Raw genomic sequence first — 19,577 nt, forward strand, 5'->3', positions numbered from 1 at the left:
TGGCCGGTAAAGGTGTTTGTATGAACAGTCTTTATAGTGAGGTTTTTTCACAGCCCGTATCTCTGAAACTGTTATTAAACCGTACTTAATGTACCCACATTACTCACTGTTCTGATGCGGTACAATACCCGATCCTCCGTGCTTAGCGTAGCGTCCCACGTGTTACAGCATCGGTGGTCTGGGTTCCGGTCTGTTCTTTTTAACTGACGGGCGGATTATTAGGACAGAGTAAGCAGTGATTGAGACGCCGGGGTCAAACGTATTTGGGACCCGATGTAAATTTCGGCGTTGTTTAGTGTCTTTGATTCAAGGCACTTTGCCACTTCACCGCTTATATTCCTTTCTGTCCAATGTGTGGATAAGCGCTTCCGGAAGTTCTGTAGTGGTGCGCAGGTAAATCCGCTGCGGCTTTTTTCCTTTTTGGTTGAGACTTGGTAACAAGTCTCAACCAAAAAGGAAAAAAGCCGCAGCGGATTTACCTGCGCACCACTACAGAACTTCCGGAAGCGCTTATCCACACATTGGACAGAAAGGAATATAAGCGGTGAAGTGGCAAAGTGCCTTGAATCAAAGACACTAAACAACGCCGAAATTTACATCGGGTCCCAAATACGTTTGACCCCGGCGTCTCAATCACTGCTTACTCTGTCCTAATAATCCGCCCGTCAGTTAAAAAGAACAGACCGGAACCCAGACCACCGATGCTGTAACACGTGGGACGCTACGCTAAGCACGGAGGATCGGGTATTGTACCGCATCAGAACAGTGAGTAATGTGGGTACATTAAGTACGGTTTAATAACAGTTTCAGAGATACGGGCTGTGAAAAAACCTCACTATAAAGACTGTTCATACAAACACCTTTACCGGCCACACAGGTGCGGCATTATTAGACTATATACCAGCTACATAGAGCGGGTTTTCAGCAAAGCAAGTCACACAAGCTGTGAAAACTTTTTCAATCAAGATTGGATACTACCACTGACCATAGTCAGAACTTTAAACAGAGTCAGTGCGCCTCTATCTTTGTGCATTTGACATCTAACAAGTCTGCACCATTTAATCTAATTTAAATTGTTGCACAGATATTTTAATTTTTATATTTACTTATTGATTTATGTGAAAGTTGAGGATCCTCATTTTATATTTATATACAATCTGTACATATAGTGTGTTTAATAAAATTATTGTTACACATACGTTTTGGCTGACCTTCCATGTGATTTCTAGGTGCAGGTGTGCCCCTCACGTCATTTTTATTTGTATCTAACTTTAAATAAAAGATAGCAACTGATTTGCATTTCATTGAGTGAAATAAGTATTTGAACCCCTACCAACCATTAAGAGTTCTGGCTCCCACAGAGTGGTTAGACACTTCTACTCAATTAGTCACCCTCATTAAGGACACCTGTCTTAACTAGTCACCTGTATAAAAGACACCTGTCCACAGAATCAATCAATCAAGCAGACTCCAAACTCTCCAACATGGGAAAGACCAAAGAGCTGTCCAAGGATGTCAGAGACAAAATTGTAGACCTGCACAAGGCTGGAATGGGCTACAAAACCATTAGCAAGAAGCTGGGAGAGAAGGTGACAACTGTTGGTGCGATTGTTCGAAAATGGAAGGAGCACAAAATGACCATCAATCGACCTCACTCTGGGGCTCCACGCAAGATCTCACCTCGTGGGGTGTCAATGGTTCTGAGAAAGGTGAAAAAGCATCCTAGAACTACACGGGAGGAGTTAGTTAATGACCTCAAATTAGCAGGGACCACAGTCACCAAGAAAACCATTGGAAACACATTACACCGCAATGGATTAAAATCCTGCAGGGCTCGCAAGGTCCCCCTGCTCAGGAAGGCACATGTGCAGGCCCGTCTGAAGTTTGCCAATGAACACCTGAATGATTCAGAGAGTGACTGGGAGAAGGTGCTGTGGTCTGATGAGACCAAAATAGAGCTCTTTGGCATTAACTCAACTCGCTGTGTTTGGAGGAAGAAAAATGCTGCCTATGACCCCCAAAACACCGTCCCCACCGTCAAGCATGGGGGTGGAAACATTTTGCTTTGGGGGTGTTTTTCTGCTAAGGGCACAGGACAACTTATTCGCATAAACGGGAAAATGGACGGAGCCATGTATCGTGAAATCCTGAGCGACAACCTCCTTCCCTCTGCCAGGAAACTGAAAATGGGTCGTGGATGGGTGTTCCAGCACGACAATGACCCAAAACATACAGCAAAGGCAACAAAGGAGTGGCTCAAGAAGAAGCACATTAAGGTCATGGAGTGGCCTAGTCAGTCTCCGGACCTTAATCCAATCGAAAACCTATGGAGGGAGCTCAAGCTCAGAGTTGCACAGAGACAGCCTCGAAACCTTAGGGATTTAGAGATGATCTGCAAAGAGGAGTGGACCAACATTCCTCCTAAAATGTGCGCAAACTTGGTCATCAATTACAAGAAACGTTTGACCTCTGTGCTTGCAAACAAGGGTTTTTCCACCAGGTATTAAGTCTTTTTTTGTTAGAGGGTTCAAATACTTATTTCACTCAATGAAATGCAAATCAGTTGCTATCTTTTATTTAAAGTTATTTTTTCGATTTTCCTTTTGATGTGCTATCTGCCACTGTTACAATAAACCTACCATTGAAATGATACTGTTCTGAGACTTTTCATTTCTTTGTCATTGGACAAACTTACAAAATCAGTGAGGGGTCAAATAATTATTTCCTCCACTGTATATAAATATTTCTGTATTGACTATAGGCCGTGATCAAGGTCAGATTGGACCGAAACGTTGGCCCTGCTCTTTAGTTATACTACACTCAAGTTGGTGTTGGACATTACAATAAAATATTTCTTTACTACTAACTACTACTCGAGTGTGCCGTGGATTTATATATTATTATTATGTGCTTTGACTAGGCCATACTATAACATTTACCATATTTCCTGCACCATGAGATGCACTGGACCATAGGACGCACCTAGGTTTTAGAGGAGGATTATAAGAACAATTTTTTTTTAAATCAGACTTCAGATCAGACTCCAGTCATTATTAAACCTCAGATCAGACCCCTAATCTTGATCAGACCTCAGATCTAACCCCCAATCTTCATCAGACCTCATATCAGACCCCTAATCTTCATAAGACCTCATATCAGACCCCTAATCTTTATCAGACCTCATATCAGACCCCCAATCTTCACCAGACCTCAGATCAGACAAACAAATAAATAAAAATGAATTTCTCCTGCTCAGGAGATCAAAGATGTTCTTCCTTCAGCGCTGCAATGTGACCTGACGTCACACAATGTCACACCATAGTGCACACTTGTGCACTACATCCTAACACGGTACACTGTCATAAAACCGCACAGCACAGCACCCAGAGACCAGGGAGCAGTGAGTAAAACCAGCACCCAATATATTGGCTACTTCCCGGTCCTACTGTAATTCCGTACTAATGAGTGCTTCCATAACAGAAGAGCTCATTAGTATTCGCATTTAAGACATACTGCCATTCCCCCCCCCCCCCCCACACTTTTGCAAGAAAAAAGTGTCTTATAATGCAGGAAATATTGTAAATCTTTCCCCTTAAAGGGGTCATGCTAGATTATCTTCAGCGTGGCAGCTCAGGGGGAGAATCTTTTTGCTGCAGCTCTCGCCCTGTAAGGCCTCTTTCACATGAGCGAGATTTCCGCGTGGGTGCAATGCGTGAGGTGAACGCATTGCACGCGCACTGAATTTCTATGGGACTGTGCACATGAGCGGTGATTATAACGCATTACTTGTGCGTTGCATGAAAATCGCAGCATGCTCTATTTTGTTGCTGGATCATGTGACGGACCATGTGATGAGCGCAGTGACGTAACCACAGGTCCTTTTCCTCCTGGGCATCAAAGAAGAAGACAGAAGAGAAGTCGGGCTGCGCAAACAAGTGGATAAGGTGAGTTTAATTATTATTAATTTACTTTGCATTCTGTATTAAGAATGCTATTGTTTTCCCTTATAACCATGTTATGAGGGAAAGTAATAAAATCTACACAACACCTAACCCAAACCCGAACTTCTGTGAAGAAGTCCGGGTTTGGGTACCAAACATGCCGATTTTTCTCACGCACGTGCAAAACACATTAAAACGCTTTGCACTAGCTTGGAAAAATTGTGCATTTTCCCAAGACGCAACCGCTTCCTATCCGGCCCTCACACACGACGCCCTTGTGAAAGAGGCCTAACTGTCAGTGCTTCTAACAGAACATATGGCTGGTGGCAGTTAAAGATTTAAACTGAGCACATTCGACCAACTCAGTGAGACGGACAAAAAAATAAGAAAAAGAACAAACAGTAGGTGGTGCTTTACAGATACATTTTATTGAATAGCTCACTGGCTATACACCTTTTTTTATTTCATGCAATTACAAAAGTATTCAGATTTAGGTACTGGTTTGAAAAATGTAGAATATGTTTTGTGACATAACCCCTTTAAACCACTCCAGGGTAGTGTTAACAGTACGTTTAGGGTCATTGTCCCTCTGGAAGGTGAACCTCCATCCCAGTTGTAAATTTCTGGCAGACTGCAATAGGCTTTCCCTCAGTAATTACCCTGTATTTACTGCCATTCATATTGCATTCAATCCAAACTAGTGTTCTAGTCTAGTTTTATTTGACCAGAGAACCTTTTTCTATGTCTTTGGGGAGTCTGTCACAGCTTTCTTGCATCGAAATCAAAACAGGTTTTCGTTAGGCAAGGGCTTAATTCTGGCCACTCTTCTGTAGAGCCCCAGTCTACGGTTTATAGTCCTATGGGTAGATACTTTAATCTCCACTGTGGATCTTTTTTAGCTCTTTCAGTGTTAACTTTGGTGTCTTTGTTGAATCTTTGACTAATGCCCTCCTCTGTGAGCTTTGGTGGGTGGTCTTCTCTTGTCAGATTTGTAGTTGTGCCATATTCTTTCCATTTTGTTTTAATGTGTTTAATGGTGCTCTGTGGGATGTTCAGAATTTGGATTTTTTTAAATATAAATCAATCCTGATCTTTATTTCTCCATAACCTGGACTCTACCTTGTTTGGAGAACTCCTTGGTCTTCATGCTGCTTGCTTAGCAGTGCTGCAGACTCAGAGGCCTTTCTGACAGATGTGACAGATCTTGTGACACTTTGATTGCATATGGGGGGGACAACTTAATTAATAGTGACTTTGGAAGATAATTGGTTGTACTGCACGTTATTTAGGGATTTCATATTAAAGGGGGTGAATACATTTGCTCTCACAATTTTCAGTTGATTGTTGTTAACTAAGGTATTTTTTTATTCTTTTTAAATAATTTGGACTATTTTGTCAGGTCCATTACATAAAATCTAAATTTTAATTCACTTTAATTCCAGATTGTAATGCAACCCTAAATAAACTTAAAGTGGTTTTACAATATTAGAATATTGATGGTCTATCCTCCACATAGGCCATCAATATTTCATTGGTGGGGTCCAGCTCTCTGCACCCCACCAATCAGCTGTTTGCTGCAGTACTTGCTGTGGTTTCTTCATTGCTTACATAGGTCTTTCTACATGCATGCTGTCGAATTAGTAGCAGCTGTGCAGGATATAACAGCTTTGTCCCATTCAAGTGAAAAGGATGAAGCTACAATACCCTGCACCAGGGCTGCTGTCAGCACCCGGCATACTCGGGCAAGGGCCTGGGCAGCACTGCCAATTAGGCTATGTGAGGCATTCGCCTCGGGTGGTTAAAAAAGAGCAGCAGCGGTGGCAGCAGGGCTGTGGGAAATGAGCGCTTCCATTGTGAAAGCTGGATGGTGTGGCAGAGCAGGAGAGAGGCATCTCCCTTCCCCATTCCTCTGATAGGCTGCAGACACTAGGCCTTTAAGAGGCCAGAGCAGGCAGCGCAATGACGTCACAGTGCGTACAGCGCCAGAAGAGGCCTGCATCGCATGCCTGCCAGAAGCATGGAGTTAAGTGTTAGTGGGGGTTTTTTTTATTCGGCATGATTTTTTTTGTACTGGCACATATTAGGGGGCATTTTTCTGCTGTCACATTATAAGGATAATTATTATTACTGGGGGCATTATGGTGAGCTTTATTATTGAATAAAAAGCAATCCAAAAGGTGTGTGTATGCAAAAATGGTAAAAACTACAGCTCGTCCCTTATGCTTCCAGCAACAGCTGGGAAAAGCACAACTCAGCTCATTGTAGTTACATCATACAAGACCTTGATAAAAAAAAATAAGGCAATTTCAATGTGCATGCCAGCTTTACTTTCAAGATCACAGTGAATTATTATTTGCAGATCTGTGGTGCTAATAAATCTAATGTGGTAAATCTTTTTTTCCATTTTTGATCTAGTAGGGCTAATCACATTCATTCACCGCAAACATGTGGATTTTCTGGATATCTGCGATTTACTTGATCAGCAGCATATTGTACAGCAGTGGAGGAATCCTACCTCAGACAGGTAATGCACCAATATTGCCTAATATACATGCTTCAGTCAATATAGGGGCATATATAGGGTTGTACAGGAGTCATAAAAACATGTCTGCTTTCTTCAAAAAACAGTGTCATACCTTTTCACAGGTTGTGTGTAGTATTGTTGGTCTGTCCCACTCACATTAATGGAACTGAGCAGCAATACTGGGCACAGCCTATGGACAGGTCTGCTGCTATTCCTGGGGGTAAAAGGTCAGCCATGTTTTTCTGAGCCTGTACAACCCTTTAAGACACTATTATGCTCACTTATGTCTATTCTATATTTCTGCTTCGGCTTGTGTTTATATAAAGTGGCATGCAAAAGTTTGGGCACGCCTGATCATAATTACTGTTACTGTGAACAGGTAAGCAAATTGAAGATGAAATGATCTCCAAAAGGCTGATAGTTAGATTACCACCTCTCAGACTTGAATGCCATGCTCCTGATGAAGTGTCCCCAAAAAAAAGGGACACAGAAACGTGTTGAGCAGGCTGAGAGAATTGAGTTTAGGTGTCACAAGTTGGTGGCTAACTGTCCTGCTATGCTCCAACTATATGGGAATGAGGAGTCTGACTAAAAAGGGACCCTCTACTCAGTAACTGGTGCTCCCACAGAATGATCCGGCGTGATAGCAGAGACTTGCTTAGTGAGACGTACACGACCAGCCGCTATATGACCCTAATTCACATTGGGTCAGGTTTTGCAGTATAAACGTGTGACTGGCTATGTACGTACTTGCAGTTAGGTACGACACTGAATGATTAATCTCTATACGCCGTGTCGGTACCCTATTTACGTAATTGTGGACACAAATAGCGGATAATATTTGCTCCATTCCACTATTTAAATAGTTCCACAATCTGTCTGTCTCTACATGAGAATCAAAGGAGAGGTTCGACAATTTTTAATTGGTAATTTTGATTAAAGTTTACATTTTTATTTTATTTTAACCGTCCTTCAGGCAGTTAGACACTATTTGAAGTTTATGACTATATTGCCAGCTGTCAACAATTAAAGTCCAACTGCCTGTTACCAGTTGGGGGGAGACTTGCACATGACACTATCTAATCAGTGCAGCCAATGTCTGACTGTTAGCACCCCCCAAATGATAACAGCCATTAACTTCTAGTAGGAATAATAAAGGAATGGCACAACATACAGTTATAAGAAATAGATACCCCAGAATTGATATGTCATGGGGAATGCAGGAAAGGTGACAATTTCAAGAGGCGTGTCATACACCTACATCAATGGCACAGTGTGCTTGTTATTTTAGCTTGTATCATCTATGGTATAATTGAGCATTAAAGTAAGGCTATGGCCCCATCATGTCACAGCCACAATAAATCAATCCTGTTTACAGATGTAGGTGATAATGCTTAGGGTAGGACCAGAGGGACCTGGGGGCCCCACTGAAAAATTTGCCCACCTTGTTTGCCAGTACACATGAGTCAAACACACCAAGGAATGCAGAACGCAAAGTGCAACACCCTAGATTTCTGAGGGATTTACATTATATATTTTTTTATTCATTAGAAATTTTTATTAAAAATTGTTACCCTTTGCCTCAGCCACTTTAAGTAGAACACATGTTTCAAAAAATAGGGCGCTCATTCTAAACAGCACATTAGACAATATATTTATGCCAGACAACATCTCCCCTATATAGCTCTAAATCACAGATTCGCAGAATAGCAGTCACATGGTCTGCCTCTATTGAAGATAGACCACTGGGTAGGGCAAGATATGATGCAATTTGACAATGTTACATCCCATGTCACCACCCAACTCAAGGTTCTTTCAAAGTCTCTCAATGGTCTAAAAAACACTTCTTAACCTTAAAAAGGTTGTCTTACTTCAGCAAATGGCATTTATCATGTCCACACAGTTAATACAGGGCACTTACTAATGTAAGTTTCCTTGTACAAACTTTGTAAATTTAGTAAAAATGTAACAAATCAAATGCTAAAAGCTTATATGATTCACATTTATCTCCTACACTACCTCTCTTCACATTTGCAGACGGCAGAAAAACAGTAACTGGATTTAATGGGTCATAAAAGAACATAACATATCTGTTGTATCCGTCCTGGATCTTGTAAAACAGAAGCAATGACGACATTGCGAACAGAGCCAAGCTGTTTATCACATAAGCACATATCTATCAAAGGAAAGAATTCTCTATGTCCCAATTTAGAGAACAATTTCTAATTTAGAGAACAATTTACAGGAAAAATTCTGTAAAGCAGAATGTGAACAGGCAAAATTCAGAATGTTCTCCATAGAATTAGTAAAGTAGCCAGAAACTCTTTAAATTCATTCAGGCAAGAAAAATCTACCGCCTGCTCGGCGGTCTATTACTTTGATAAGTGGAGCTCTACTGGTAGGGGGCGTGGCACTGTACACACCTTTACTCCCTATTGGTCTGCTCCTCTTTTCATGTCAGCTGAGGGGAGGAACTTTCCCTTTATATACCCACATTCTTGCTGCCGTGTACGGCCATCCTAGCGCCAGTAGTTGACCATAGAGCATAAGTGGTACACTGCTTCTACATATTGTGTACCACACGTATCTCCCTCTTCTGATGATGCACCCACTGTAGAACTAGCAGTGTGGGCTTGCTTAGTTCAGATCACAGTAAAAATGGGTGCTGTATTAGTTTAGTACCCAACTGCACCGCCAGTGCAGTGTAAGCTGAGGCAGTCTGAGACAGATTAATTGAGGCCCCCTTCACGGTTGCATTTGGAATCTGGTAGCCTGATCCGGCAGAGGATCAGGCTACTGGAGCTCATCATATTCGTCATTGCCAGATACGACCGTGTAACGCTGTATCCCCATTGTTTATAATGGGATCCGGTGGAGATCCAGCTATTTTCCGGCATAGATTCCAGGAATCGCCCGGACAAAAAAAATTGCATGCAGAGGTTTTGTCCAGACGAATCTCAGTAAATTTGCCTATGGGCAGCCTAATATTTGCTGGCTCCCATTATAGTCAATCTATATATGGTGAGCTTAGGTAGCCTGATCCTCTGCTGGATCAGGCTACCGAATTCCAAGCACAACTGTAAATGTGAAAGAGGGGAGCCTGTGGATCCTGGCCTTTACCAGCTGCCCTGGTCAGCTGTGCTGTTAATATTGATGCTGCCTGTATGGCTCATAAATAATGCAACTTTAATTGGTTCAGGCACACTGACAAGGTTAATCACCCTAATCACCCCCAAGGAGAAGTGTAAAAGTAGGGGGTGACTTTCGCTTTAGTGGTTATTTCTGGTATGTGCAAATAGATAATACAAGACCACTATCACCCCCACTGTTTCTCGCTGTGGATAATGGGTATCATCCACAAACTACAGATAAAATCCATGCCGAAACTGACCTGCAGTTCCAATTTTAAAGTTTTTTTCTGAGTGTTTAATACAGATGGCCTATCCTCAGTATCTGATTGGTGGGTGTCCAACTCCAGTGACCCAAACAGAAGACCAGAAGATACACAGAAGGTCACTTAAAGTGATTCTTAGAGACTTTAATATTGATGACCTATCCTCAGGATAGGTCATCAATATGTGATTGATGGGGGTCTGACTCCCAGGACCCCCACAGTCAACTGTTTGAAGAGGCCATGATATTCTGGTGAGCACTGTGGCCTCCTCACAGATAATCAAGCACAGCACTGTATATTGTATAGCAGCTGTGCTTGGTATTGCAGCTCAGGCTTTCTTACTTGAATAGGACGGAGCTGCACCTAGGCCACTATATTCAAGAACATGACTTTACTGGGCTAGGAAGAGGCCACAGCAGCCCATTCAAACTTCTGATCAGACTGGGTTCTTGGAGTCTGACCCCCAACGATCAGATTGTGATCATCACAATATTAATATCAAAATCTCAGACAACCCCTTTAATGAAGAACTGTAGGCCTTTATATAAATATATGTTGAACGACTAACTAAGGTAACTAAGGAGGCTGAGAGAGCAGTCACAGATACACTAGAGTTGAAGGAGTCCGTTTTTTTCTAACACCACCCAAGTCCATGAGCTAATTCAGTTCAGTCAAACACACGTTGTACCAAAAGAAAATATTTTGGCTCAATCACCAGTCTATTGTGAGTGCGTTGAAAAGTTGTCCTTTATGAGTATATAAATATATATAAATAGATGCAGTTAACTATCTATTGTAACAGATGAGAGATTTGGGTCTTGAATTTACATCCTTCACTCTTTATGGACAGCTTTTTCCTTATTATGTGTAATGAAAATGTATCTTCTACCATTTTATTTGCAATTTTATTGTATTGTTAACATGCCTTTTATGGGTCGTCTCAAGTGTATTCAGAGTTATTGAAATAACAATTCCCTAATATAATGATATCATCAGAAAATATTTTTTGTACATTTGGGAAATATTTGCTAATGTAACAGAATATGCTCATTAAAAGGAAATCTGTCAGAAGTTTTGACCATGCTAAACCATTGACAGCACAAGGTATGGGCTTGGGTGAGCCATACAAAAATACATTTTTTGAAGCTTTTCTCATCAGAAGTAGTGTGATTATGAAGTTTTATGGGGCTTCAGCGTGATACACTCTCTACATTGAGCTGCTTCATAGCCCCTCCTCTCTGCTCTGAGTGGCAGCTGTAACATCCAACTAGGAGACTACTACAGCTAAGGGGAGGGACTGTGTAGCAGGTCAATGCAGAAAGCACTTCACAGTGAAGCCTGTCCTGATGAGAAAAGTTCTACAAGAGGTATGTTTTTACTGCCCTCCCAAGCCCCTACCTAATACTGTCAGCAGTTTAGCATGGTCAAAAGTGCTGCTGACAGACTCCCTTTCTCAGGGAAGTTACAGGACATTTGAATATTACCATTCTTTATAGATTCCAATGACTATTAATCATTATCATTTTCTAATGCTGTGGAAGTCAATGACAGTGCTACAATATGTGCAATACCATAATATGAAGGACATGAGTGACAAGAGCATGGGTGCTTTTGAACATTTGATGTGGCAACATAGTTTTAGGGTTAAATGGACATCAATATGAGGACTTATATACAACTTTTTGGTATATGTAAAGCAGATTGCAGAGATCTACTTGTGCTACATTTATATACAATGAAGTATGGCTCAGACATAGATACTTGTTAGAAACTGATACTGCTTAAAGGGGTTATCCCATCTTAGACAATGGGGGCATATCGCTAGGATATGCCCCCATTGTCTGATAGGTGCGGGTCTCACGTCTGGGACCCGTCCCTACAAGGAGAACGAAGCCGAGGAGAGTTGTGGCTGTAGGATCTCGGGTTTCCCCACTTCTCCTATTGAAGTGAATGGGAGCGCATGCGCGGCCACCGATCCTATTCATTTCTATGGGACCGACGGAATTAGACGATTTTCGGCAGCTCCATAGAAATGAATGGAGGGCGGCTGCGCATGCGAGGTGCGCCCTCCTAAAATATCTACGTTCCGTTCTCCTTGTAGGTGTGGATCCCAGACGTGGGACCCGCACCTATCAGACAATGGGGGCATATCCTAGCAATATGCCCCTATTGTCTAAGATGGGATAACACCTTTAAGGTATTTTCTACTATATACAGAATTTGTATATCCTACAAGATTAGGAAATAATGAGACATTTGACTGTGGTATTTTACAGATAATCAGTGCCCAAACTTACTAAGCGAAGGAATCAGCACAGTAGGAGATGGAAATGAAAACAACACAGGTATGTAGAAAATAAAATTGGCACGTCTTCCATATTTTGGACTCACTCCTTGTTTAGGGTTACAAATATTGATGTAACATACTAAACTAATATTGGCGTGTGAAAGTGGCCTTAGTAAGCTTTTAGGCTGGCGCTACTTTGCAACTTTGGCTGCTATAAGCATTGTGCAACCAAAGGATGTGACTGCAACTCTAGAATTTTTTTTTGTAATTATGGGGTCGTGGTCACAGCAAATTGCCAGTCAGTCTTTGGTCGCATGAGTTGTGGCCAGAGTCTGGTGTAGCCTCAATTTTAATGTACAGAGAAAGTAATATGTTTGAGATGATAAAATAACCTCTTAGGTGAGAATCACATATGCAAGCTTCAACAATTATGTATGAGAACCCTCATTAACAGCTCAACATAATAATCAGTAGGCATATGAGAAGATACTCTAAATACTGGGCTTCATAAACTGAGATATGCTGGGAATTCAATCAAGAAATCAAAATAATAATAATAATGTGTTATACTGAATATGTATGTAAGGCTACTTTCAAACTCGCGTTTGGTGCGGATCCGTCATGGATCTGCACAGACGGAGCCGTTCAAATAATACAAACGTCTGCATCCGTTCAGAACGGATCCGTTTGCATTATCTTTAATATAGCCAAGACAGATCTGTCTTGAACACCATTGAAAGTCAATAGAGGACGAATCCGTTTTATATTGTGCCATATTGTGTCATAGAAAACGGATCCGTCCCCATTGACTTACATTGTGTGTCAGGACTGATCCGTTTGGCTCAGTTTCGTCAGACGGACACCAAAAAGTTGCAAGCAGTGTTTTGGTGTCAGCCTCCAAAGCGGAATGGAGACAGAACGGAGGTAAACTGATGCATTCTGAGCGGATCTTTTTCCATTCAGAATGCATTAGGGCAAAACTGATCCGTTTTGGACTGCTTGTGAGAGCCCTGAACGGATCTCAAAAACGGAAAGCCAAAACGCCAGTGTGAAAGTAGCCTAATACACAAACTGTAAAGCTCATAATTGATTTATGAAAATGTGCCATCTCTAAAGTGCCACAAAGGCATACAAAAAAAATACAAAAAAATACAGAACACAGAATATCCCAAGAATAATAAAGGACTTTACCCTTGGAGATGAATTTGTATCCACAATCAGTGCAGCAGAGTTAAAAAATCCGAAGCAGACAAACCAGTAGCTTCATGAGGAGATCTCCCTTTTATAGTTGTTATATGATTTTACATTGAAAACTGATGACCTGGTCAAGCAGATAAAAAATGACAAAGGGCTCAGAGTCATAAATAAGAAATGACACTAACCTCACTGCTCCATTCCACCACTTACAGGGTCTACGCTGGTTTCTACTTTCTGGTCCTGTGTCCACACACAGGAAATGTCAGGAAATGCCTGCTCAGTCAATCAAAGGAGTCCCAGGACGTAGGGACCAGCGGAGTCCTTGTGACCATCAGTAAAGGAGCAGTGTGGGATCAGTGTGCTGAAAAATAAGGTTATGGCCTCATGCACACGGCGGGTCGGCAATCCACGGCTGCCGGCCGTGTGCACCCCACATCATGGATGCGGACCCATTCGCTTGAATGGGTCCTCAATTCCGGAGACGCGGAATGGTGTTTCTTTCCGTTGTTCCGGCATGTCATATTTTTTTGCGGTGCGGCCTGACCACGGACCCATTCAAGTTAAATGGGTCCGGCCCGCTGCACGGATGTTGCCCGTGCATTGGGGACCACAATTGTGTGCATGAGGTCTAAGACAAAAAAATTACTCTTTCTCCACAAAACACGCTTTTACAGTCCAAAATGAGTAAAATATGAAATAATATATACAAATCTTTTTAATAATGTTATTTAAACTCCACTGTTCATGCAATAAAAAAAACATGTAATGATAGTGGTTTTACTATTTAAAAAGTCATGTGTCCTGGAATTCCGTGTAAAATTGCTGTGTCATAAAGGCCTAACAATGAACTAGCAATATTTGCATGCAACTGTAGGGTGGACCCCCAAAGTCACTTCCACTGGTGGGCCCTAGGGTTCCCAGTCCGACACTGGTTGAGCCCCTGTATTTTTCAATGTGCCTCAGTGTGAAAATCAGATGTATGGCAGAAAAGCCCATACAATTCTGTGAGTGCTGTATTACAGATATGTAGATGAAGATCTTAAATACAAAATTATGCATGAAACTCAAGAAAATTACAATACATTAACAAAATTAGCAAAACCCATCTTTTATTTTCAAGCTGTACAAGGTTTAAAGATTGGGCCCTTTGCTAGGATTAGTGATGTCACAGCACTGTTATAGTCAAGCGGTTGTCTGTTAGTAAAGTGAAAGGAAACTTCTTCAATAACAGCCTTAGATAGGCGCCTGATTCCATAGTTTTCCACAGCCTTGGATAACAGGCAGGTACCTAAGACCATTCAGTTCACTGCTGGCAAATGATGAGACCTAGCCAGCTGGACTCCATTTTCAAAGAGGCTCGGATGCACTGAGCTTGGAAGTCCTGCTGACTCCTTATACTGTACTATCTGTAATTGGCGTTCATTACCTCGGAGGCAGATGGCATCTAGGGTTCTTTTCTACATGCCAGCAGGAAGCCCTACTTCAGCTTACGATTAAGGAAAAGGAATGCCCACTGACATTAAATACCAGCATCTTGCTTTGCTGCCAGTCATATATCCTGCTCATGTATAGTGGCAGTTGACATTTCTTATGAAGGCAGAGAGTCTGAAGGAGATTTGTCATTTCCACTGTATAATATTACAATCTGAGCAGCATCAGTCTGTGATCCACCTATTTCTATAGGCCTTGGCCACAGATTGACTAAACAGTTGGTACATCACATTTTGCAGATCTGTTGAGGACAGATATTTAGAATGAGGTCTTTATTTGGAACAGTTTAATATGTTAGAAATTGTGTTACAAGCTGTTTGCTACTATAAACCTATTGCCTAAATGTTACAAGAAACAACAAATTCCTTGCTGCCTCGCAGCTAGGCAACTGCCTTACACCTGAATCTTATTCATTTCATCAACTTGCTTTGCCTGGTTAATTTACATAGTAACATAGTACATAAGGCCGAAAAAAGACATCTGTCCATCCAGTTCGGCCTGTCATCCTGCAAGTTGATCCAGAGGAAGGCAAAAAAAACTGTGAGGTAGAAGCCAATTCTCCCCACTTAAGGGGGGAAAAATTCCTTCCCGACTCCAATCAGGCAATCAGAATAACTCCCTGGATCAACGACCCCTCTCTAGTAGCTATAGCCTGTAATATTATTACGCTCCAGAAACACATCCAGGCCCCTCTTGAATTCCTTTATTGTACTCACCATCACCACCTCCTCAGGCAGAGAGTTCCATAGTCTCACTGCTCTTACCGTAAAGAACCCTCTTCTATGTTTGTGTACTAACCTTCTTTCCTCCAGATGCAGAGGACGTCCCCTCGTCACAGTTACAGTCCTGGGGATAAATAGATGATGGGAGAGATCTCTGTACTGACCCCTGATATATTTATACATAGTAATTAAATCTCCCTTTACTATGCAAGCCTTCTACAAGATCATTAATACAAATATTGAAGAGAATAGGACCCAATACTGACCCCTGAGGTACCCCACTAGTGACAGTGACCCAATCTGAGTGTGTACCGTTAATAACCACCCTCTGTTTTCTATCACTCAGCCAGTTACTTACCCACATACAGATGTTTTCTCCCAGTCCGAGCATTCTCATTTTATATACTAACCTTTTATGTGGTACAGTGTCAAATGCTTTGGAGAAGTCCAGATACACGACATCCATTGATTCGCCGCTGTCAAGTCTAGAACTTACCTCCTCATAGAAACTGATTAAATTAGTTTTACATGACCGATCCCTCATGAAGCCATGTTGATATGGCGTTATTTGCTTATTTCCGTTGAGATGCTCTAACCTTCAAACAGTTTACCCACAACAGATGTTAAACTTACCGGCCTATAGTTTCCAGGTTCTGTTTTTGGACCCTTTTTGAATATTGGCACTACATTTGCTATGCGCCAATCCTGTGGGACATTCCCTGTCAGTATAGAGTCCGCAAATATCAGAAACAAGGGTCTGGCTATGACATTACTTAATTCCCTTAGGATATGGGGGTGTATGCCATCCAGTCCTGGCGATTTGTCTATTTTAATCTTAAGTCACTGATGTACTTCTTCCTGGGTCAGACAGGACACTTTTAATGGGGAATTTATTTTTACATTCGGCATGTCATCTGACAGTTTATTTTCCTCAGTGAATACATTGGAGAAAAAAATATTTAACAGTTTTGCTTTCCCCTCGTCGCTCTCTGCGACTCCCCCCTCATTACTCTTTAAAGGGCCGACACCTTCAGATTTATACTTTTTAACATTTATATAATTGAAGAACATTTTAGGGTTAATTTTACTCTCTTTGGCAATTAATCTCTCGGTCTCTAGTTTGGCTGCTTTTATTCGTTTTTTACATGTTCTATTTTTTTCCTTATAGTTTTTCAGTGCTTCCATGCTACCCTCCTGTTTTAGTGTTTTATATGCTTTCTTTACAGTTCTATTTATCCACATTGCTTTATTTTTGTTCCTTAACCTTTTATTCCCATACGGTATGTACCTCTCACAATGAGATTTTAGGATGCTTTTAAAGATATCCCATTTTGTGGCTGTATTTTTATTTTTGAGGACTTTGTCCCAGTTAGTTAGGCCTATGGCCTCACTTAGTTGGCTAAATTTAGCTTTTTTGCTAAATTTACAGAGATGTTTTTGATTGGATGGCCTTCCTTCAAATATTCAGAGTTTCTGTGCATTGTTGCTGGTTATAGTGAAAGCTCTCTACATTTGTTTCCGGACTCTTGTATCATAGTCCAGGCTTTTCTTATTGTACCAGTATATTCTGGGACCTGTGTTTCTACTTTCTTTCATTGCTGCTAGAACAGTAGTTGTGGACTTATTTTTCTTGTGACCGACTTCCGGTTGTTATACAATTATACCCTAATGCAAGTCCAAGAGACACTGTAGTTAGAAAAGGTAACTAAAATAGGTTGAGCCCATTTATGAATTCTTGTGAACAATCAACATTGTTACACAGTTATGAGATCATTGTAATTTAGTTAAGCGGAGAACTGGAGTGAAAAGTGGGTATAGATGGGGAGGGTGGTGCCACCAAGTCACTCCACCTTGGCCAGTCAAATTCTATGTGGTTCCCCTCTAGTGCAGTAAGATAAATGAGGGTACAGTCTGCAACAGTAAATACGGTATTCAGTATTATCTGTATTGATTCCTTTTGTAAAGATGTATAGTAAGGAATTCCTTATAATATAATTTTTCCAGTATAATAGTTTAAATGGCTCCAGCAGATGAGCTTCATAAGAGTTTCAATATACACGCTTTTAGTCATACCATTGTACTGTTGTAGCATTTTATTCCTGTGTGCCTGCATAACACAGCAGAGGGCCCCAAATCTGATTTGTGGGGGTCTGACTCTTGATACCCCCGCTGTTTGAAACTGATCGGTAGGGGTGCCTCCTCCTAGGCCATTGACATCATGTTCATAGGTTACATGGCCTAGACGCAGCTCTCTCATTCAAGTGAATTGGATGTTTAATACTGATGAACTATCCTCAGGATAGCTCATCAATATCTGATCAGTGGGGGTCTGACTCCTGACACTCTTAGTGTTTGAAGCTGATGTTGCTGATCCCTGGCTTAGATGCAGCTCAGTCCCATTCAAGTGAATTGAGTATTTAATATTGATGACCTATCTTCAGGATAGGTCATCATTATATGATCAGTGGGGGTCTGACTCCCAAAACCCCTGCTGTCTGAAGGTGATCGGCAGGGATTCCTCTTCCTAGGCCATTGAAGTCATGCTCATAGGTCACATGGCCTAGATGCAGCTCAGTCCCATTCAAGTGAATGGGACTGAGCTGCAGTACCAAGCACAGTCGCAATCCAGTGGATGGTACTGTGCTTAATAAGCTTTGGGAGGCCTTTGATGCAGGTCAATCCCATTCAAGTGAATTGGATGTTTAATACTGATGATCTATCCTCAGGATAGGTCATCAATGTCTGATTAGTGAGGGTCTGACTCCCGACACCCTTACTGTTTGAAGCTGATTGGCAGAGGTGCCTCTTCCTAAGCCATTGAGGACACGTTCATAGGTCACATGGCCTAGATGAGGAATCAGCAACCTTCGACATTCCAGCTGCTATTAAACTACAACTTCCAGCATGCAAACATCCTTGGCTGTTCTAATTCCTATAAAAGTTAACGGAGCATTCATGGAGTTGTAGTTTAAGAAACCCTGGAGTGCCAGAGGTTGCTGATCCCTGGCCTAGATGCAGCCCAGTCCCATTCAAGTGAATGGAGTGTTTAATATCTGATCAGTGGGGTCTGACTCCCGAAACCCCTGCTGTTTGAAGGTGATTGGCAAGGATTCCTCTTCCTAGGCCATTGAAGTCATGTTCACAGATCACATGGCCTAGATACAGCTCAATCCCATTCAAGTGAATGGGACTGAGCTGCAGTACCAAGTACGGTCGCTATCCAGTGGATGGTACTGTGCTTGAAAAGCTTTGAGGGGGCCTTTACACTCACCGAAGTGCCGTAGCCTCCTTAACCTTCTCCCGACCACCTAACGCAGGGATGCATCCTGCGGGCGTCCGGGTTGTTCCTCATTGACGCACCGGCGTGTCATCACGTGCGCGTTCACAGCGATGCGCTGCTCGGAAGTTATACTACAGCCTGCCAGCGATGATCATTTTCTGGCAGGCTGTAGATGTTAAAATTGTCACATCAAAAAAGGTATATTAGACGCTGTTTTGTTAACAGCGTCTAATATACCTGCTACCTGGTCCTCTGGTGGTCCCTTTTGCTTGGATCGACCACCAGAGGACACAGGCAGCTCTGTAAGTAGCACTAAGCAGCACACTACACCCCCCCATCACTTATTAACCCCTTATTAACCCCTGATCACCCCATATAGACTCCCTGATCACCCCCCTGTCATTGATCACCCCCCTGTAAGGCTCCATTCAGACACCCGTATGTGTCTTGCTGATCCACGGATCCGCAAAACACGGACATTGGCAATGTGCTTTCTGCATTTTGCGGATCCACACATTGCCAGAACTATATAGAAAATGCCTTTTCTTGTCCACAATTGAGGACAAGAATAGGACATGTTCTATAGGCTCTACAAAAAACGCAGTGTTCGCCCGATTAGGCCTGATCTTGTGCGCACACTTGCGTTCAGTCCGCCCCACCGCAGTGACAGAATTTTTTTTTCTGTTCACTGCAAAAACACTGTAAAATCACTGCGGCGCTATAAAGATCACTTTTGAGCCC

At 42.0% G+C, this 19,577-nt stretch overlaps 1 protein-coding gene across 7 annotated transcripts in view; it reads left to right on the forward strand.

The window, feature by feature from the left end:
• Positions 1–19,577, forward strand: part of COL16A1 (collagen type XVI alpha 1 chain) — a 226,071-nt gene that overhangs the window by 13,065 nt on the left and 193,429 nt on the right. For 5 of the 7 annotated variants that reach the window (XM_044286551.1, XM_044286554.1, XM_044286557.1 and 2 more), the window contains exons 2-3: positions 6,360–6,465; positions 12,136–12,204. In XM_044286551.1, coding sequence (XP_044142486.1) covers positions 6,387–6,465; positions 12,136–12,204 — 148 coding nt within the window. In that variant the 5' untranslated portion in view covers positions 6,360–6,386. Of the gene's footprint in view, positions 1–6,356; positions 6,466–12,135; positions 12,205–19,577 lie in introns of all 7 variants that reach the window. The other 2 variants (XM_044286553.1, XM_044286552.1) reach the window with 1 other exon arrangement.

Source organism: Bufo gargarizans, chromosome 3, assembly GCF_014858855.1.
Source record: "Bufo gargarizans isolate SCDJY-AF-19 chromosome 3, ASM1485885v1, whole genome shotgun sequence".
NCBI classification, from domain to species: domain Eukaryota; kingdom Metazoa; phylum Chordata; class Amphibia; order Anura; family Bufonidae; genus Bufo; species Bufo gargarizans.